The sequence below is a fragment of the Xiphophorus hellerii genome, chromosome 24 (genome assembly GCF_003331165.1).
Source record: "Xiphophorus hellerii strain 12219 chromosome 24, Xiphophorus_hellerii-4.1, whole genome shotgun sequence".
NCBI classification, from domain to species: domain Eukaryota; kingdom Metazoa; phylum Chordata; class Actinopteri; order Cyprinodontiformes; family Poeciliidae; genus Xiphophorus; species Xiphophorus hellerii.
In genome coordinates, this window is record NC_045695.1 from 15410671 (window position 1) to 15432976 (window position 22306).

Sequence of the window (22306 nt, forward strand, 5' to 3'; positions counted from 1 at the left end):
TGTAAAATTGTACAGAAATTTACCTAAATTTGAGTTGGCAACGTGACAAGACCTGGACAGTAAAGTGATATGGATACCTCTGTAAGGCATTTCAAAATAGACGTACTGTTTTAAACGTCAATCCACCCTGCCAAGAGTTAGATTCCCTGTTATTTGCTTTTTAAAACACAGAATATAACCTGCAGTTCAACAACCATTTACTCAAACCTGACAGATTCAGGATACCCAAGGCTAAAACGCACTAAAGTCGGGGGGGTAGACTTTAAAAGATCCTGCGACTGCAGGGACTGGCCGTAAAAATAGGAATGTTTTGAAAATAAACACCATCAGAGCCGCTATGAAAATAGGTGGAATTACAGTCGGGCCCCACTGAGGTAGTCTGGGCTCCTCCTGAGCCCCTTCAGACCCCGACATCACTCTTCAAGGAGGTGTCTGGAGTCGCCTGTGATTTACTGCTGACAAAATACCACCAAAAATGCTTCCCAGAGACACAACATGCGCATATATTCGGCATAGATGTGGAAATTCTGGCTTCTTTTTGCAGTTCCTGGTGATTCCACCACAATGACACTGAATCCAGCCCACAGATCTGTGCCTGTGTGTGTGTATGCCACAGCCTGAGAGGTGTGCGCGGTGTTAGCCTACCTCCTACTGGAAGCAGCCGCTCTCAGACAACCGCAGATAACCAAAAGTTTTCCAAGGTAAACAGAGGGAGAGTGAAGGGCCAGTTAATCCCACCGGTCATCCCTCCACGTCAGCCCGAAAGCATGCAGGCAAATTTGATTACCCAAAGCAAACACAGTGCCTATGAGGACGCGGAAATGCGGGGGAGTTCTTGCCCCTGTTGGGAGGTTTTCATACATGCAGATATCTGATACCTGTGGGGTTATTTTAATCTGCTTTGACTGCCTTTATTTATGTGTTTAGTTTCCCATACATGTACAGGAAGGGAAAAAAGACAGCAAGAAGTTACCCTACCCATCTGAAGAGTCTGTCATTATTCTGTAAACCCTTCGACCGGGATATTTATCATCCCACCGCCGAAGCCAGGCCTCTAATTCCGAGCAAACCCTGGAATTGCAAGCTCCACAAACTATCAAGCCCCATTGTTTTCGGCTGAAAATAAAAATTCCTGCTGTTTCTGGCCTTTGTGTGCAGTAATGTAAGCAGGACGACATTATTATCAACATGCACTCCCACAACCCTTTCCTGTATTATCCCCGTCAGGTTCCTCCGATCTCCAGAAACGGATGCATTAGTATGGATATGAAACTTGCCCTTGTGCTTGAGCAGCACATGTTCTCGGAAGCACCTTGATTTGATTTGCACCAGCAGGGCGGGAAGGAGGGACCGGCGACTTCTTAGGCTGATTGTCCGCCCGGTGTCCTCGTGTGGAGGAAAAATTTGTCAAGAGAGGGTTTGTTTATGAGCCTCTCTCAATCCGCTGTTTATTTACAGCTGCCTCACCTGTGCCAGGACAATATGAGTCTGTCTGCACGGGCATGCTGCCATTACCCTGATTAGGCCTGCTCCGTGTGGCCTCACAGGCACAAAAACACAGATTTCTAGAGGTTTGCTCTTTAATTATGACCTAGCGATGGATCAAAAAGGTTGTCTGGTTGTCTTTCTGTCTCTTTATGGTCAAAAACTCACGTCCTCCTTCAGTATCATGCATGTAAAAGTTAGAATTAAAGGCCTCGCCTGCCCATTTTGTTGCTTGAAAACACCGACTCCTTCGCCCCGCCCACTTGAGGTCTACCCTGAACCGATGAGGTTATTTCTGCCGCCGAGAAATGTTCCTGCAGCTACAACTACTCATTTGTGGTCGAGGGTTTGTATTCTTTTTAGTTCCAGGAGCGAGGCACCGACTCTCTGCCGGGGCTTTGCGGCGAATCACAAAAATGCGAGCGCGTTTCACAATGGCTCGGGATAGAGAGGCATCCACCACGTGACGAACGATAAAGCAGGCGTGATCGTGCATGCAGAGGACTGCAGCGGCGTCACAGCCGGGGAGTAATAAGCTCAGCCGGCGTGTTGGCTGGAGCTCTGTGATTGCTCAGGTGGATGTGCTCCGTGTTGTATTTAATCGCCATGTTTGGCGACTGAAGCTTCCTTCGCCTCCCCTGCCGCTTGTTGTCATGTTAAAGGTAAATAAGTCACTGTCTGGCCCCGTTGATAGCATTCATTAGGCATGCTGAACAAAGCAGCGGCACGCTGCGATGCACAGCGGTGCTTTTATTGCTTTCTTCATACCTTCTTCTTCTTCTTAAAGGCCTTGCTGTCAGCATCACTCACCCTCCCTACCTATTCTGTCTCTTCTGTGTTTGCAGATGAAATAAAAGATGATTTTGATGCCCTGGGGCCAGAAGCCACCTTACAGGCAGTTGGAAACGGTACAGGTGAGTTAAGACCTCCTGTCTTTGGCCTCTGATCTTCTCTCACTGATATGTTGGGTCAATCAGGACTAATCAAACATCAATAACCTGAAAAACAATTAAGTGTTGCTGCACAAAAGTGTTTTGTTTTTTGTAGCAGAAAAATTCAGAAGAAAACTTTTCTGCTTAATTTGAAGCATAAAATGTTCAATTTCTACAATCTTTTGATACATTTTCTGAAATCCCTACCTTTCAGTTATATAACATTCACACCAGTCATGTTTAGTCCACTTTCATCAAACTCCAGCTTGTTTGGCTAGAAAGTTTGGTTCATTTGGGGAAGCGGAACAAAAAATGACCTCAGGTCCGCCTACAAACCTCTGTCTGGGTTCAGTTGAAGGGAAGTCTGGTTCGGTTTGAAAGTATATGTGAAGCGGAAACTGCTCCAAAAGCAGGAAGTGTACTACAGTGCAGGGAATTCTGGGTAAATTCAACCAAAACAAACATATTAGCCTAGCGCTAACAAGAGCAATGCCAGTTGTAGAAGTCATTCAACCGCTAAAATTTGACGCTACTCCATTTTTGTTTCCATTTTGTGAAGAAGGAAGTTTGCCTCAGTGTCTTCAGGGGTTTTTGTGTTGTTTCCTTCAGTAGTTCTTGTTGCAGCGCCCCCACAGGCCAGGAGGGGAACAGGTTTTTCAGTTAGTTTGGATTGTTTGACACAGTGCAGTGTGAAAGTGAACCGCACAGTAGCAAATGTTGCAACTTTGATCACCAATTGAACCGAGTCACACCCGAACACACCCGAAGTCTAACATTAGGTTAAATTTGGACAAGTCAAACAAAGAAAAGACCACCAAAAACAAGACTGTGTCAACCAACCAGAACTAAGAAATATTTAGCGAATGCTAGTCGCTGAGCCATAGCGCAGCAGAGAGGGACGTAGCCGAACGTCACCATCCTGTAATAGAAAACAAGACGTCAGACATTGTGCCACCCATAGGCCGGTCATGTCTTAACGTTGGCCCCTGAAAAACAGAAAAAACAACCCACTAATTAAACAGTGTTTGTTCTGGTGAAGCTGAACCCGAGCTGCCATGTCGCGTTCCGAGGTGTGGGGCTGATTTGCCGCCACGCGCCCCTCCGTTCCATGATTTCATCCGGGCCACCTCAACAGTTGGCCTGGACCGCTGCTCTGCTGAACCGAATTCACCCCACAGAACGCCACGCAGGCCCGCCTCAAAGCCTTAACTTCAGCTTTGATTACTCTCCGCTCGTTGTGGTGTTTTCTCTTCTCTCTCCCGCTCCAAATGCTGCAAATGTTTTCCATTTCAACCGCTTTAAAGGAGTTTTTCTTCTCTGGAAACGATGCAGTCGGAGCTCTCCGCCACTGGATCACATGTGATTCTGTTTAAAGGCATGAGCAGTTCGATCACGTCGCAGTGCCAAAGCACACTCTGATCCAGGTGATTTCCTGCGCTGCTGGAATAAAGGTTTCTCCCCTTATGTATTCCATCCAAACGCGATACGTGGCGTTTGCTCTTAGATTGGATTGAATGATCAATCGTCAACACAACAATCTCAATTAGCTCAGCAGAATGCTGTAAATCCTGCCGTCACACGTCTCCAAAGTGATCCATTGGCACCGGTGACATTTCAGTGCCATTTTTGACATCCAAATATCTACTACCTTGACCTTTTGCAAATTGGCTGCCGAACAAACCGCTCTTTAAACCTCACCTTGGCTCGCGGTTTAAAAGCCTCATTAACAGGGGAGGACGCCTGATGAGACGCCAAAGCGGAAAAAAGAAAATCTGCAGGTTGCAAACGTCGAATGTTTGTGTGTTTCTGAAAGTCAGCTCGACTAATGAAGGCTGCCGTTTCCCTTTCTGCTCAGGTTTTTGGGTTTTTTGTTTGTTTGCAGCTATCTCCAGGCTGCAGCTTAAGAGTTTCCCTGAAGAGAGGGGACTGGGAAATAATTTCACATTGTGTGGCCTCAGCACTTTGGCTGGCTTAAGACACGTTGGGCTCAGCCATGGCAGAGCGTGTCTCTTTTCTTCTTCTTTCGTGCTCCGGCTTGTGGTTTGGCCTCGGTAATCTGTTCGACACAGAACCAACAAAAGCCACGGCCTCTTGATTGACCTTTTATGTGAAAGCTGATAGAAAGAAACGTGGCACTGCTGCTGATTAAGCCGTGATTGTGTATATATGTGGGGTTATACGTGAATGAGGGTGCTGTTTTTTTATTTTCCTGACATGAAAATCAGATTTTCTGTCTGAGGTAAATTAGGTCAGTGAAGTTTTCTCCTCAGCAGCTCATAGTGGCACATTTATCTCTGATTTTTGCCCGGATTAAGTTACAGTTCTTGTTTTAGCAGACATGGCATGACAAGCAAACCCGGTAATTTAGATATATCCCCCCCAAAGCACTGCTGCAATGTTTCAGGGTGGCTATCTTCATCGCATTTCCTCCCCAATGTTCCCAATATTCTCCTGTAAGACATTTCTCTGAGGAGGAAAAAAAAAGTGAATTCGATTTATCTCACCGCCTCTCCTTCTTCTTCTTCTTCTTCTTCTTCTTCCTCCTTCCTGTCTGCAGTCAAAAGCATGGATTGCACTTCAGAGCTGGAGGACTTCTTCGCCAAGCGAAAGCTGGACGACGGCGACAGCCACGTGGTGAGCATCGCCGAGTACCTGCAGCGCGGCGACACCGCCATCATTTACCCAGAAGCCCCGGAGGAGCTGAGCCGGCTGGGAACGCCGGAGGCAACGGGACCCGAGGAAAACGGTACGACTCCGGTCAAACATCCGAAATATGGTCACTTCTGCATCACTTTGGACATTTAAACTCTAAATATGTGATGGAAAAATATTTCTGAGCATGTTTATTCATTTTATTTTTATATTTAAGTTGATAACTTTATAAAACCTTCTCTCAGAACAATTTGGAGTATTTTTACTAATGTTTATTACAAAAAATATTTTAAAAAAACTTTTTTTTTTCTACTAAACTTTAACAATGATCTGAATTAATATCAGGATGGAAGATTTACTGGATTATTAAAGGTTTTAATTGAAAGAAAACTTATATTTTGTCCAAAAACAGTAAATTTATTCATTCATTTGATGGGTAAAAGTATATACATTTAACATGTTTTATACTTTAGCAATTTGCAATGCTCATCCTTAGATGTGTCTTTCATTAAAACACCTATTAAGAGGTTAATAGAGTTATTCTAGACAAAAATAACAATCTTTAAGCAGGTAATGAAAAAATTAAGCTTATGTTTCTGTATTAAAATGTGCTTTTTAATGGATCTAATGTAATATTGTAGTTTTAAATGTTGTGTTCTCGTCAACTGTAAGTAGAAAATTGTCATATTTAACAGAAATAAAGGCTTGAAAACATAATATGTAAATTATTTAACGTTTTAGTAATATAAGTGTAAATGTAAAGCAAGTTTAAAATATAGTTCAGTCTTTCAAGCTTCAACATTTCCGTATTTACTCAGTTTTGTTTTGAAAAGCTGCAGCTGGGAAACCCCAGAATCAGCGTTTTATCGTTTAAAACCTCCCGAAACGAAGCGTTTCGGTAATCCGTGAGAAAGCGTGAATCCCGCGGTAACAGATTGTCCGGCTGGAATCTGTGGAAAAGCGAGCAGCGGCTCTTCCCGCTGACACGAGCGGGCAGCTGTTGGTCCCACAGATTCGCCGGATGCCTGGGTGTTTACCTACAGCCTCACAGCAACAGCTGGGCAGCCTCTTGAAATCAGATAGCAGCACCTCTGAGGCGGGATTTGAACGCCTCGGTGATTCATGCGGCAGACATCTTGTGGCAGGAGGGGTGGATGGAGAATGTCAGTTTATGGGCGGGTTGGTCATAAAGGAAAGGAGGGTGAAGTCCAGCCGATGCAGGGCCGACCCAAGACTTTTTGGGGGCTGCGGCAGATTTTCATTTGTGGGCCCCAAACCGACAGGTCCTCACCAAACGCCTCAGCACTCCTGTTTTAGTCAAAGTGTGTAACAAACTATCATTTGTAATTAACTCCCATCATACTGGTGTTGATATGAATATTGATTTTTAATCTTCAGGTGTAGCAAACCAAAACAATGTGATTTTGAAATCAGCCTTTTTAGTTTCAGTATTTGTTTTAGTTTTAATATATTTCTCCAACAGTGTAGCAATTATAAAAATAAGAATAACATTTATATTATTCAATGTTGTTTAAAAAAATATATAGACCTGTTACATCACAATGTGACATTAAATGTTTGACAAAACAAAACGACGATGACTACCATTGGTTGCAGCTGTCTCGTTGTCAACATGATGCGCTAAATATTAAATGTACAAATGATATATAAAAGAAAAAGTGAAACAGTGTTTTCCTATTAATTGTCAACACTAAGACCAAGATGTCACATGTTGCAGGTCAGTAAAGTTTTAATTAAAAACAAAAATATGCTATGCTAGCTTGACTTTGACAAACTCAATATGCTGCACAATAGTCACACAACAAATGTCAAGCCTGAAAACAGGCTAAATATTCTGTTCTTTGTGTGTTAATTTGAATGTAATTTCTGCTCTGGCAGCTAGTGGAGCTGTTGTCAGTTAGTTGCTATGGCAACGGGTCTGTGTGTAGCATAAAAAAGCGAGAGAAAAAAGTGGTTTTGAGTTGTTCTTCACCATTTTTTCTGCATTATTTTCCCTTAGCTGTGGCGCACAACATTAAATTAATAATACCTTCATCTCCTGGGCTCCTGATTAACATCCTGAACAGAACCAGTTCCCATTGGGACCCCAAAGGTTTTGACTTTAAAACACAATGAGACATGTTGTTGTTTTTTTGTGGCGTTTTGTTTTATTAAACCATGAACTTGTACTGGGATTCCTACTACATAGTGAGACTTGATCAGGAAATGACTATTAATCACATTTGACCGATTTTTAGACATCTCAAAAAAGTTTTATTATTAGTTAAAATTTGCATTTCCAAAAGTTTTGAGCATTTCTAACATCTATTTTGATACAATATTTCTAAAAACTCACCAAATATTTTGAAAAGGAGCCCAAATTTTAACAACCCGGTCAAAAGGAACACATTCTTTTTGTCTGTAAGTCTAGATTTTTGCTCTTGGGGGGCCCCTGATGGTGTGGAGGTGCTAAGCAGTCGCTCAGCTCATATATTCCTTGGGCCAGCTCTGAGCGGATGCTGTCCTTGGAGCAGATAGCACTGTGGGCACGCTGCCCATTAGCTGCCATTGATCCTCTGACCTTTTGGCCTGCCTCACCCCCCCTGCTGTCTCTCTTACAGACCTGCCACCTGGAACGCCAGATGCCTTCGCCCAACTGTTGACCTGCCCCTACTGCGACCGGGGCTACAAGCGTTTGACTTCGCTCAAGGAGCACATCAAGTACCGCCATGAGAAGAACGAGGAGAACTTCGCCTGCCCCCTGTGCAACTACACGTTCGCCTACCGCACTCAGCTGGAGCGGCATATGGCCACACACAAGCCCGCCAGGGATCAGGTGAGGCGGAGCTTCCTCCATTTTGCCTGTTTCATTTCATCCCCATCGCGCCCCGATCATTTTTTTTCTGATTGGCAATCATTATTAATTTTTCATGGCATTTTGAAGATGCAGATCCTTTAATGGTAATAACTTTAATTGAGGCCCTAAATGGTTTTTTGATGGCCCTCTCTGATATGATTTTCCAGCCTCGTGTTCACGATCGAATGATTGTGTTAATTTCCAATTTGGAAATTTTTATCAGCTCCTTAACTTCGCTCCACTCCTGGCCTTTAATGCTGCTGTGCTGCGGGGCGGCGGGGTATTGGGGGGCTCTCCATCACTCAGCCCCCTCCCTCCACTTCTAATTTCATGCACCGCATAAACATCTGTGTACGCTCGGATCTTCTGCCGCGATTTATGTCGCGCGCGGCCGGGATGTGACGCGGATCCGCTGGAAGTTAGCATGAATCACCTTAAAGTCGAGCATCCGGCAGCCACGGATGTTTAACTCCACTTTCTGCACATTGGCAGTAATTATAAGTTTGGAAATTAGAGCCGTAAATCTGAGAGCAGATGAAGACTGGAGGAGAGAGGGAGGGAGAGAGAGAATTTACAGGGTATCCACCCATCCATCTGTCCATCCATCCATCCATCCATCCATCCATCCATCCATCCATCCATCCATCCATCCATCCATCCATCCATCCATCCATCCATCCATCCATCCATCCATCCATCCATCCATCCATCCATCCATCCTTCCACCTCAGAAATATTTTCTTCAGCTTCATTCCAAATGTTTGTTTTTATAAATTACATAAAGTCCTGCCGTCTCTAAAAATTTGTGAAAGTTGTTTTTAAAAACCCTTATAAACTTTGTTCAGAGTCGTCCCTCTTTAAACCAATCAGAGAGTCCGTCCTGTGGGCTGATTTTCCCCTGAGCGTGGTCTACCAGGCAGGAGACAACGCTCTTGCTCTTCCAGATCATGCGGTGTACCGCGCTGCGTTGCGGTCGTCATGGCGCCCTCTGAAGCGAGGACGACGTGCTCAGGCTGTTTGATCCAAACGCTTTCACCTGACCCACCAGCTGGGTGTGAGCAGATGGGCCGGGCCGGGCCGCGCTCCGGTCAGCAGCCTGAACAAAACCCAACCATTATTTATCCGCCAGACGATTTCACAATGTCTTCTTTAGGTCCTTTCTTCCTGCTGCTGCTCGTTCTCATTACAAGCTGATTAGTCAAGACACAAGCAACACGCATGTGTATTAAATGTACATTTGGTAATTAACAGCCAAACTGAGGAGGAGTGATTCAGATTTACATAAAGAATTACGTCCTGATAGGTAAACAGGCGCTGCGACGCGCCGTCTTCTGTGTTTACAAGCGCTAATACTCCTCCTTCTCTTAACCAATTAGCTAGAATATGACTAATTAGCGCTTATACATATGCAAACATCCAGTCTCCGCCCACCAGCAGCCTGACGGTGCAATTGTGTCCTATTAGCAGCAGATGAAACTTTACCGGGCAGGGCTCCTCTGGGGGGGGCCAAGCAGCTGTTGCTGTTTGTTTATGCAGCGCGCGCCCCCACCCCGCTGGATCTCTGAAGGTTTGGACCCACCAGGTCCTCCCAGTGTCCCGCCATCTGTCTCCCCAGGAATGTGGGCAGAGTCGGTGGCGTTGTCCCACTCGGAAATTAATTCTGTTTGGTTCTATAAAGCGTTACCTTTGAATCAAGTTCCCACAAGCCGACCCAATTACTGCGAGCGTACAGGTGATACTTTCTGAGCTGGTTAGGCCAAAATTAATGAAAAACTAGATCAGATCGGCGCTCCTAATGAAGGCTCTAAAAAAGCCTCTTTTCATTTATTCTGTTTTCTGGGCTGCCAGATTGTAAAGGCAGTCCTCCTTTTGGCCGAGCGTCCAGGAAATTAAAAGGTATGCGATTCTCTCCACTATCGCCGAGGTGGGAACAGGAAGCCAAGACGCCTCGTTGGCCGGTTGTCATGCCGACCAATTGTGAATATTTGCTGAACTCTCACCCTCGCCATGTTTGTGCATCTTCTTTTCTTTAAAAGAATGAAATAAAATATTGTGTTTAAAATCGTTCCTCTGTCTGTCTTTCCGCGCAGCACCAACTGCTCAACCAAGCAGCCGGAAACCGCAAGTTTAAATGCACGGAGTGCGGCAAGGCCTTCAAGTACAAACACCATCTGAAGGAGCACCTCCGGATTCACAGCGGTGAGATTTACACACGACACGACTTTAGGTCCGATTGATTTGTTCATCTTAAGTATTGGGACCAAATATCTAAAGAAAATATGAATAAATCACAGAAAGTGTCCATTTTATTGAAGATATTTAGGGAAAACAGCTTCTAGTAGCAGCAGGAATTTGTGGTATTATGCAATCTTTGGTTCTTTGTACATTGACAGGATATTAAATATGTTCTCAGACGCCAAAATATCTCCAATTGATTAATATTTTCTGAATGTTTTACAGGAATAAAATTGAAACAAAACCATAAGGTGGGATTTAAAAGATGCATCAACTTCCAAAAAGCAACTCTGTTAAGATTTCTGCCATGAACGAAAAATAAAAATCCAACAGGAAGTCATAATTATCAGCCTTAAAGTCACAATTACAAGAATAAAAGTCAGGAGTAGGACTTTAGAACTTGTAAATAGGACTTTTATTCTCATAAATATGATTAAAACTCATAATTAGATCTCAAATTTATGACTTCCTGTTTTGTTTTTATTTTTTAATGGCAGAAATGGACTTCCATAGTTACTTGACTGAAACAGAGTGAAAAAGCTGCCAAAATCCAAATAAAATCTCCAAAAAACCTGCTGGCCACTTGTTAATTTTTTGACTTTGTAATTCATTGGTCAACTATTGGGACCAAATATCCAAAGAAAATCTAAATCACTCTCTTGGATATTTAGGAAAAAACAAAGGACACCAAAAGTATTGGCCAAACTTTATTTGTTCAGCACTTTAGCATTTTTGCTAAGTTTGAGAACATTTGGTCTTCACTAGATTAAAATTTCCAGATAAAAAGCTGCCAAAATCTAAAGAAAACCTTCAAAAAGCCTTAAGAAGTGATGAAAAATCTGTTTTCTGAAAGAAAAGTCTTCTCTAAATGTTCCTGTTTGTAATTTCAGGTGAGAAACCCTACGAGTGTCCCAACTGCAAGAAGCGCTTCTCCCACTCGGGCTCCTACAGCTCCCACATCAGCAGCAAGAAGTGCATCGGTCTGATCGCCGTCAACGGCCGCATGCGCACCAACCTGAAGGCGGGCTCCTCCCCCACCTCCGCCTCCGCCTCACCCACCAACACTGCCATCACCCAGCTGCGCCAGAAGATCGAGAACGGCAAGTCGCTGGGCCTCGCCGATCACGGGAGCCACATGAGCATCAAAACGGAGCCGCTAGACTTCAACGACTACAAGCTGATGATGGCTTCCCACGGGTTCGGCGCTCCTGTTCCGTTTATGAACGGAGGGATGGGAGGGAACAGTCCGCTGGGCGTCAACCACCACAACTCGACGGCGCAGAGCCCTCTGCAGCATCTGAGCATGGCCAGCCTGGAGTCGCAGTTTGGCGGCTACCCAGGTCAGTTGGCGAACAACCTTAGCGAGGTGCAGAAGGTCCTCCAGATCGTGGACAACACTGTGTGCAGGCAGAAAATGGACTGCAAGCCAGAGGAGCTCTCCAAGCTCAAGGCCTACATGAAGGAGCTGGGAAACCAGATGGAGGAGCAGAAGCAGGGGTTGACGTCGTCAGGGGGGCCTCAGGTTGGTCTTCCATTGGTCAATCACAACGGCGCCACCAAAAGCATCATCGACTATACATTAGAGAAAGTGAACGAAGCCAAAGCCTGCCTCCAGAGCTTGACGACAGACTCAAAGAGACAGATTAGCAATATCAAACGAGAGAAATCCAACCACATGCTCGAAGGAGGTGTGGAGGAGAAGGTGCCGGAAAACATGTTTACACCGTATGCTTGTCAGTATTGCAAAGAAACCTTCCCAGGGCCAATACCTTTGCACCAACATGAACGCTACCTGTGCAAAATGAACGAGGAGATCAAAGCTGTGCTGCAGCCCAGTGAGAATCTGATGGCTAACAAACCAGGGATATTCATGGAGAAGAACTCCCACTCCTCCATTTTGTCTGAGAAGGGACTCACCGGCCCCCTCCACCCCTACAGGGACCACATGTCTGTGCTGAAAGCTTACTTTGCCATGAACATGGAGCCCAACTCAGAGGAGCTGCTCAAAATTTCCATAGCAGTCGGCCTTCCTCAGGAATTTGTCAAGGAATGGTTTGAGCAGCGAAAGATGTACGAGTATAGCACTACCAGGACCCCACCACTAGAGCACAGGAACAACACGGAAATGGTTGTCGGAACAAATAACCACCAAACTCCTCCAAAAGACTCTTTGGCAGCTAGGTCGCCCATGTCTCTTATCAAGCCTGCCGACCGCATCACGTCCCCCTCCATCGCGGAGCTCCACAACAACGTCAGCAACTGTGACAACTCGCTTAGACATTTGAAGAACCACCAGTTCGGCAGCAACGGCAAGTCCGCCGGCGATAAGTTGGACCACTCCCGCAGCAACACTCCGTCGCCTCTGAACCTGTCGTCCACATCTTCCAAAAACTCCCACAGCAGCTCCTACACTCCAAACAGCCTGACGTCGGAGGACCTGCAAGCCGAGCCGCTCGACCTCTCTCTGCCCAGACTCATGAAGGAACCCAAGCACGCACTGACCATCAAGAGCAGGCCGAAGGTCAACAGCATCACCATCGACCACAACAGCATCCCGTCTCCCCGAGAGCACTTTGAAGAGCCACTGAACTTGGCCTATCTCAAGAAGGACTTCTCAGGCTCAACCAACAATGGGAACCTTGAAAAAAGCACTAGCCCCATCTTTGGCATTAATCCGTTTGCTGCCAAACCTTTGTATACGTCACTTCCACCACAGAGCGCTTTCCCCCCGGCCACATTCATGCCCCCCATGCAGGCCAGCATACCGGGTCTCAGGCCATACCCGGGCATGGATCAAATGGGCTTCCTACCGCACATGGCCTACACTTACGCAGCAGGGGCGGCTACCTTTGCCGAGATGCAGCAGAGGAGAAAGTACCAGCGAAAACCGGGTTTCCAGGTAAATGAGCCACCTGTGATTTTCGTGAAAAGCCCCAGGCTCTCTTAGACTCTCTGAAATGTGCTGAACTAATTTCTGTGCTAATTAAAAGAGTCAGGAGAGAGAAACGCTCACCTGAGGTAGGATGAACTGGCAAAGGCAACGGAGATAAACAGCTGGGACACCACCCTGAGGTGGGAGAAAACCGAGAAGTCATTAGCAGTGTAAAGGTTTATGATAATGACATGAGCAGGAGATTTTCTCTGAATCGTAGCAGTATTTTCCTTGCAGCCTGAAAAGAAAGGAGCATCAAATTTTATCGTCCAGAGCTGGGATATTTGTTATTAAATATGGGTGAAAGGCCTTTGTAAAAATGACAAAGGTGAAGCCCGGAGCAGTGCACTTCTCTAAAATCTCCTACTGCGGGTTTCGCCTGCATTTTAAAGCGAGCCAACGCCAAAATGAGCTTCTTCACTACATGTGGATTAATAATGCACAGTCTCCATGTTCATTACCAGCGAATGCTGAAGGCTGTTTAACATAGAGGGAACCATTTTGATGAAAAAAAGTATTAATAATGTTTCCTATTCTAAGTTATTAAATTAGATTTTAAAAATACAGCTACAGGCGTTTAGTTCAAATTGATTGCAGAGTGATAGTGGTCCGTTCTTAAAACACGGTCCTCACATTATCACACACATATTCATTAAAGCAGGCTTTGGTGACTCAATATTGGCCATTAAGGTGCACCTTCTGATTATAATCATTATATGAGCTTGCAATTTCAAGAATGGCTCACCGCGTCTCCTCTAATGTTGTAATATTGTTCTCCATTAATTTAAATTTAAGAGTAATCTTCATTATGAAAGGGGACGGTTTTAAAGGAATGTGCAGAATTAACACGAGTTCAAAATTAGCCTGGGCTAGCTGCGCTTCATAATGAGGAAGCTGTCAGTTATAAATGGGAGATATTATTCCAGAGCTGAAAGTTTTATAAGAAATAAACGCTGCTGGGTGCTGGTAATCAAAAATGCATGAACTTGTAGCATTGTGTGGAGTTTAGGGCTTTATAAATGGTGTCACAGATAATTTTTTTATTGCCATTCAGCAGCAGATTGCAAAATAAAATATTTACATCTAAAGTATCTCTGATTTCTTTAGCTTGTCTTTTTTCTTTTTGTTTCCTTGGCACTAAATGTAGCAGTTTAGCTGTGTGTCTGTTAGCTCCAATTTCAAATCGACAAATTTAAAGCTGCTGAAAAAGACAAAAAACTCAACTTACCTCAGATTTAAAATCTTAATCAATTTACAATAGAATAATTTATCTCCTAAAGTAGGTATTTATTTCATTTTCAGAGTTGTAAGAAAGTACATGTTTAGCAGTTAGCATATTAGCATGTTAGCATGTCTTTTATTCAAATCAAGAGTCTGCCTCTTTTTTTATTATGTATTTATTTCATTTTAGTATTTTATGACATTATGTTGAACAGATATATCTGTGTATGTGTGTGTGCTGATGGATCATTTTAAGTGGATTCTTCAAATTAGTAATTGGTACATAGTTAGCAGTTAGCATGTTAGCAAAGATGTGTTTCTGTTTAACTTCTCAAACAAGATATTACGTAATTATGTAAATACTCAGTATTATATTGCATTATTTATATATAGGTAGTATATATGTAATATGTTGGCTATAATAATACTTCTATTAAAAAAACTTTACAGTTTTGGTTGTTTTAACTTATTTTGGGACTTACATTGTCACAGATAACATTAACTTAAATAAATTATAGCTCCTAAAACCCATATTTTCTACTTTTGAAATAGAACTACACGCACATTAAAAGTCAATCTATATTTTCTTCTTCTTTTTTTGGTTAATAATACAAGTTAAGCAGCCAGATTTTTTTCAAATATCTGTTTACTTTAAACTGGTCAAAGCTTCTGCTCCCAAAATGTAATAAAAACTCACATTTTTATTCCATTTAACGTTCATTATATTCATTTTAAATCATGTATTTGCAAAAGTCCAGTAAAACAATTTGTCTTCATAAACATGAGGTATTCATCTGTACATTGTGTTATATTATATTAGCTTCCATTTTAGCAAACTAGTTACAAGAAAATATTAAACATTTTAACTTCTAAAATAAATCTGCAATAAATATATATTTATTCTGAAAAATGCCCTTGTTCTATAAGCTTTTCTAGTCTTTTATATAAATGTTTTATTTTTTATAGGTTGTCAGATTAGCATAAAACAGCTAACTAAAACTTCCTGATGAATAATTATTTCAACAGTGTATTTAAAATCAATTAGCTACTTTATAATCATGATGTTTGGTGTTTATTTAAATTAGCAATAGCATTATGTTTAAAAATTATAATTCCATCAACTCTTTTCTAAGATGTCTTATTTTTTAAGACTTTACGTTATTAAAAAGATATTTTGTTGTTTTTTTTTGTTTTTTTTACCCTTGATCAAAGTAGTAGCTTTAGCAGTTAGCATCGATTAGCAAATGTTGCTAATTCTTTAGAACAAGAAAATCACAGTAACTAAACTAGATGGATAATTAGCTGAATTCAAAATTGTTGCCTTTAAAATTGACCAGTTTAAAATTGACCTTGAACTTTTCAACGTTTTTTTAAAAAGATGCTTTATCAGCTTAGCAAAGCTAACAGTTAGCATATTAGTAATTTTTTTACTCTCTGAGAGCTGCAGTTTATAAAATAATTGGAAAATTTGATTACATTCAGCTTTTTCATATTCATAATTTAGCAGCACAAAAAATAAAATGTCTAATATATAAAGTGGGTTTTGACTGATCATATTAGCATGATTAGCAGTTAGCATTTTTCAGTTAAACATCAGCATCACATTTATTTTTAATACAATTAGCTGCTTAATTGAGATTGTTGGAGTGATTTTTGACTGTTTGGTGTTTTGTCACATTTAGCACTTAGCTCATTAGCACGTATGTTTTGTTGTTTGGTTTAGCTACATTGTATAATTTAAATTTTTAGCACATTTACCTTCCATCTACACATTGCAATTGAATATATTTTGACAAAACAAACATTTAGCATGTAAACAGATACATTTTTTAGCTACAGCTCCTGAAATAAATGACAGCTCCAGTTTTCTCACTTTTAGCTTAAACCATTTTTAAGCGTTTGAGGGTTTGTGAGGTGCTGCGTTGCTTATTACGTCTCGCCTTTTGTCTCTCTGTTCTTGTCTCTAAGGGGGACCTGCTTGACGGTACACCAGATTACTTGTCAGGGCTGGACGACATGACAGACCCCGACTCCTGTCTGTCGCGGAAGAAGATTAAGAAGACCGAAAGTGGTATGTACGCGTGTGACTTGTGCGACAAAACATTCCAGAAGAGCAGTTCCCTTCTAAGACACAAATATGAACACACAGGTATATACTGTTCTAGACCCTTATTTTAAACCCCATGCTTTTTTATTTTATGTTTTAAATGTTTGTGTTGCCAAATCCTACAAGTATATATTTATATATTTTGTTTTATTTCCCTTTTTCCTCCTTTTTTTCCTTCTCTGTTCAATCCTTAAGTTGTATATGTAACCCAACACCTAACTTGCTTCTTCATTGACAGGGATGTGATGTCTTAAAACTTTGTGTTCCTTTTTGCAATTAAATTAATGCAGGTAGCCAAAGAAGAGGGAGCAAATCATATCATGTTAAAACTATTTTATCTTAAAAGACATTAATTTACCTAGATATATAATTATTTATTGGTATTAAATCATATCAACCAAACTGCAGGAGCTTCCTGATGAGATACAGAGACCTGCTTTCACCAAGTTGCATCATTTATTTTGTCCAGTATCAGCAGCTCAGACTTTCTCAAAGCTTTATGGAGCCGACTAGTTATCGGCTCGGACATGAAAAGGCAGGAGGATCCATTTTGGTTCTGAATTCTGCCGCTTTTTAGGTTCCTGTTGAACCGGCAGCTAGAAATTCAGCAACTAGTGGAAGCAAAGGGTTTAATTACATGTGGTGTTCCTCAAGGCTGTGATCTCAGGACACTAATATTCAATTTATCTTTGTTTTTTCCAACTAAACAAAGATAAATTGATGTTAAAATTGTGGAACATCTCTTGTTTACATTTGGTGTTCCTCAAGGCTGTGTTCTTGGGACACTTTTATTGAATTGATGTATATAATATGAATAATACTAAATAAAAAACAGAATAGAATAGAAATATCCTATATTGTGGGAAAATGTATGCGTAACAGCATCAACGATGCATGCAAGTCCAGAAAACAAAATCAAAAAGTGTTAAAAACGTATATTAAAAAAACAAGAATAATTAACAATAATATAACATACAAGATAAAGTAAAATGTATACATTTTTTCTGGACTATTAATTAAAAATTTTAAAAATAAAGGACTTCTCTTGTAATATCAGGAAACAGCTGTTAGTAACAGAAAAATAACTGTAATCTTGGCGTTCAGTACTATTTATACTGTAACTTTATGACCTTAGACAAAGATTTGATATAGAATATATGGAGACTTATTCATATATTCTTCCATAAAAGTGCAAAACAGCTGAAACACTGAGTTCCTATAAACCAAGACTGTTTAGATTTTCCTTTGTTTAATAATAAGTGGAACACTGACCAACATATTTGATGTGTGTTGATGATTTTAACAATGTCTGTTTACAAAATGTAAAAATATCTGTTACAGGTTTTCACAGTTGTTGACTTTCTGATGTTTTTATGTTTTATGTTGTTGGAAAGTAGCTTAAAGCTAAATGGAGCATCTGTTACTGATGAACTAAGAAAATGAAAAAGACATTTACTATTTAAAAATGAAAAACAGGAAGGATCTCTTGTAACTCTCCTTTGTGCATCCAGGATGCAGCAGTTTGTTAGCTTAAATAAATCCGTTTTTTTGCTTTGCTGTGATTTGTTTGAGTTGTTTTTTGCGATTCCGGCGCCTCGCTCACATCCCGCTTTCTGTTTCTGCGTCTCCGCAGGCAAGCGGCCGCACCAGTGCCAGATCTGCAAGAAAGCCTTCAAACACAAACACCATCTCATCGAGCACTCGCGGCTGCACTCCGGAGAGAAGCCGTACCAGTGCGACAAATGCGGGAAGCGCTTCTCGCACTCGGGCTCCTACTCGCAGCACATGAACCATCGCTACTCCTACTGCAAGCGGGAGGCCGAGGAGCGGGAGGCGGCGGAGAGGGAGGCCCGGGAGAAGGGCCACCTGGAGCCCACCGAGCTGCTGATGAGCAGGGCGTACTTGCAGGGCATGACTCCTCAGGGCTACCCAGCGGAGCACGAGGCCATCCTGAGGCACGACGGCGTGAACGGAGGGATCAGGGCGGAGGGGCGGAAGGAGGTAGACGGAACGTACGCGAAGATAGGACGGAGGGACGAGTTCGAGGAGGAGGAAGAGGAGGAGAGCAAGAGCATGGACACGGACCCGGACACGTTGAGGGACGAGGAGGAGAACGGGGAGCACTCGATGGACGACAGCTCGCTGGACGGCAAAACGGAAACCAAATCGGATCACGAGGACGCCATGGAGGACGGCATGTAACGGACGGTTTTCAGGAAGCTTCCCATCTTACAGTTTTCAGTTTGTCTTTCGGTTCGGCATTCTCACCTGCTCGGTTTAAAACGCCGCCGCCGCGTTTTAAGCTGCACGTGCCTGAAGCTTCCGGGAAGCTCTCTTTGGGACGACGTCTGCTGAAGCGGGACGCAGGACTCAAAAATCAATGGCGGGTTTGTGAAATAAGCTGCATTATGCAAACCGAACAACGAATAAATGAATAAAAATGTACAGTACTAAGGCCTAAATCAACGTGTGGTGCTAACCTCCTGTGTTCCATAGTATTTATAGCACAACTAGTGACTTGTACAAATTGCACTCCGCTTCTATAATCATGAACAAAAATAATAAAAAGTATTGCCTATGTATATATTTATACAGTGTTGGAAAAGCAGTATTACCTGCACTGCAGTCCTTCAGTATTACCACCTACCTGCGTTTTTCGGTGTCGTCTTTATTTCTCCAAACATCTCCAGCCGCACTGTTTTAGGCCTCTTGAATTGAATCAAATGAAGGAATTTAAACTGTGTTTTGTTTTTTTTAAAGAAGATTTAAAGAGACTTTTGTTTTAAGGGAAAATTACACTTTATGGACGGGATAAAAAGAAGAAAACGATGAAGGACGAAGCCTTTGTAAGGTGTTTTTTGATAAGAAAAAAGAAGCCTTATATGCAAACCTTTTAACCTGTGTGTTTTTCTGCAAGTGCCACCCTCGTATTGTGTAAAAGGACGGTTCGGTTTCTTATTTTTTGTTTTGTTCTTCTTCACCAGCTTCAGTATTATGATGAGATGGTTCACCGTTGTTCTCCGAAGCACCTGTGTCAGTATTAAAGACGTATAGGCAGCCGTTTTCCTTTAGTTTACATTATGTTGTGCAATGTTTTCTCAGCTCTTTTCTTTTTAAACTCTCTCAGTATTACAACCAAACCGTTTTTTTCTTTTATTTTGATTATTTATGTGGCCCATTTTATATTTCCTAATTTTATTTATTTCATACTGTTGTGTACAGTACTATAGTTCTTCAATATATAGATATATTTTAGTAAAAAGGAACATGTTGTCGATCATAGGGGCAAATTTTACGTAAAAAAAGAGCATTTATTGTGTTTTGAAACATTGTGAAGTTTTAATCTTATTTTATTTGTTTTTCTTTTACTTTCCAGTTACTGGAAGAAAAAATCCAAAATTTGGGAACTTTTATACAATTGTGAAAACACTGTATTTTCGACTGAAAAAAAATTCCACTTTCTTCATCTTTGTTTTCTTTTTTTAAGCTGAAAAAACAATGAAGAGGGACTGTTAAATACTATGTATGATATGATGACTGAAGAAGAAATCTTTCCTGAAATGTCTTTGTAAAAGTATTATGAATTCTTAATTTGTAATTTTCTCTTGAAGATGACCCTGCTCGAATAAAAAGTAGCCAAATTACAGAGTACCGAACCCTTCAGCGCTTCGTTTTTCCTCACTTGCAGCATCTTCCTGCTCTCATATCCACATTATTCCAGAGCTGCAGTGGATAAAGCGTCTGCTGCTCATTATTATGCTAATTAGATACAGTTTCGGTGCTCATTTTCAGGCGGATCAAAGCGAATTGACCTCGGTGCTGCGGCTTACGTCTCATTTAGATGTAGCTAAACATAGTTTCCAGATTTTTCCACCTGTTTATGCTTTAAACAATAATAATCAACAAGTTTTTAATAATTTATATGCTTCCCTCTGTCAGTAGGATTCTGTAGACGCAATGAACACAAATGTCTTAATCCGCTGCAGAAAATAGTGCCTCATAAAAGCTTCTATTTCCAGAACATTTTACATTCCAGGTGTTGCAAAATTAGTTTGCGATTCATAATTTGTCTTAAATAATAAAAAAGGAGTAACTTAAAAAAAATTGTGTTTCACTTATTTTCATATTGTAAGAAGAACTATTACAAAATGTCTATTTAGAGAAAATTTTATTTTTGGTGTCAAGAATCTTCTTTTTGGCAAAAATTATTTTTTAAGTTCAAAATTTAAAAAATAGCCCAAATACTTTACTTAAATTTTTTTTTTTTTTTTTTCTATTTAGATTTTTAAAATTGGGTCAACTTCAGTTAATTTTATTTTGTAAAGGATTTCTTTTTGCCAAAAAATGTTATAATTTTCCTTTAAACAGAAAAAATTTACATTTAAAAAGAAGTGATGATAAATGTTTTACTTATTTTGATTTTTTTTTAAAGCTACTATATCTACATGTTTAAATGTATTGAGAATGTTTGTTTTCTATTGGGAACAAATTTTGGTGCATTTATTTCACCAATTACAAGAAATTGTGAATAAACCAAGAACAGAAAATCAATTTAAAAATATTTCTTTTTAGACATTTTTAAAGCACATCTTTAAATTCAAAGATACACTTTGTGTTGATCATCTTTTCTTTTTGGAAAGTCAATTAATGTTTTTTTGTTAATGTAAACATATAGTTTTATTTGACTATATTTAGCTGGTAAATCTTAATATCTGAGTCCAAGCATTGTGCCAACACACATGCAGAAAACCTTTTACTTTATGTTAATAAACAAGTTGAATTTAGTATTTAAAGAAAATTAGACCTTATTTTATTTCTACACAAACCTAATGACCAAAATCTTGCAAATCTGCTCAGGAAGTCTGTTTAGTTCTCATGAAATCCTCATCATTCAGTAAAATTAAATAATAATAATAATAATATAGTATATGTATGTACTTTGAGGCTAACCTTAGCATTTTGTGACAGTGGAATCATTAAACATTCTCAGATACCGTAAGAGATTATTCCTCTATCTTTGTTTTTGGAATTAGTTAAAACTCTTGTGATGCTTTTAAATTTCATTAGAAAGAACTTTGCTTTGGTCCGCCTTTCCCACTAGCTGGATCTATGTTGGTTTTAGAGACTTGGCGGCGGATCGGAAGTGACTTCATGGCGAACCGGAAGTGATTTTGTTCTGCCGTCAGCTGAAGCAACAGAGCTAAATTAGCTTTAAAACTACTTCTTGTTGCTTGTGTGAGTATTTCCTATGGGTTGACTTTGAATGTCATAAGCAATGAAAGGATTTGTTTGGTTTGTTCCACCTCCAAATGAACTTTTATCTCATAAAATGCTAGTAGTTTCATGGGTTAATTTGTACATTAGCCGCTACTTAGCACAACGCTAGCTCTTGTTGTTTGCGCAGTGGTCGTTCATACTTTTGTTTATTATACTGTAAAGTTTTCAAGGAGTAATCTATTTGCCTTATAGTTTGTTGGTTAAAACAAGCATAATTGGTGAGGACACTTTAGAGGTTTAATACACTAAATATAGCAATTTAGTTTTTACTTTGTTTACAGTTTAACTGTTATGCACCAGTCAATAACATAACAATAACAAAAACAACAACTAATTTATGTTCTTTTTAGAAACGTTTGTTTTTATTCAGAAGCAAAACCAGACGAGTTTTTCCAGTTTGGTTGATAAATATAAAGTTTCTCAACCTTATATTTGAGTTTACATCAACCTAAACAGAACATCTGTTAAATTTGTGTGTGAATCCAACAAAACAGGAGATTTTATAGAGTTTTTATTTTTAGCTTTTATTGTTCATCATTGGTTCCAAACGGTCAGAGGTGATAATTCAGGTATCTGATTCTACAGAGGAGTGCCTCGTTTTGCGAATC

The 22306-nt window shown here is 40.7% G+C and overlaps 1 protein-coding gene across 5 annotated transcripts in view; it reads left to right on the plus strand.

Moving 5' to 3' along the window:
- The window catches only part of zeb2b (zinc finger E-box binding homeobox 2b), an 82158-nt gene extending 62086 nt beyond the window's left edge, over window positions 1–20072 (plus strand). For 3 of the 5 annotated variants that reach the window (XM_032557073.1, XM_032557074.1, XM_032557077.1), the window contains exons 4-10: window positions 2331–2399; window positions 4975–5163; window positions 7691–7905; window positions 10017–10125; window positions 11052–13060; window positions 16283–16463; window positions 18055–20072. In XM_032557073.1, the coding sequence (XP_032412964.1) occupies window positions 2331–2399; window positions 4975–5163; window positions 7691–7905; window positions 10017–10125; window positions 11052–13060; window positions 16283–16463; window positions 18055–18623 (3341 nt within the window). In that variant the 3' untranslated portion in view covers window positions 18624–20072. The remainder of the gene's footprint in view (window positions 1–2330; window positions 2400–4974; window positions 5164–7690; window positions 7906–10016; window positions 10126–11051; window positions 13061–16282; window positions 16464–18054) is intronic. The other 2 variants (XM_032557075.1, XM_032557076.1) reach the window with 1 other exon arrangement.
- The last annotated feature ends 2234 nt before the right edge of the window (window positions 20073–22306 follow it).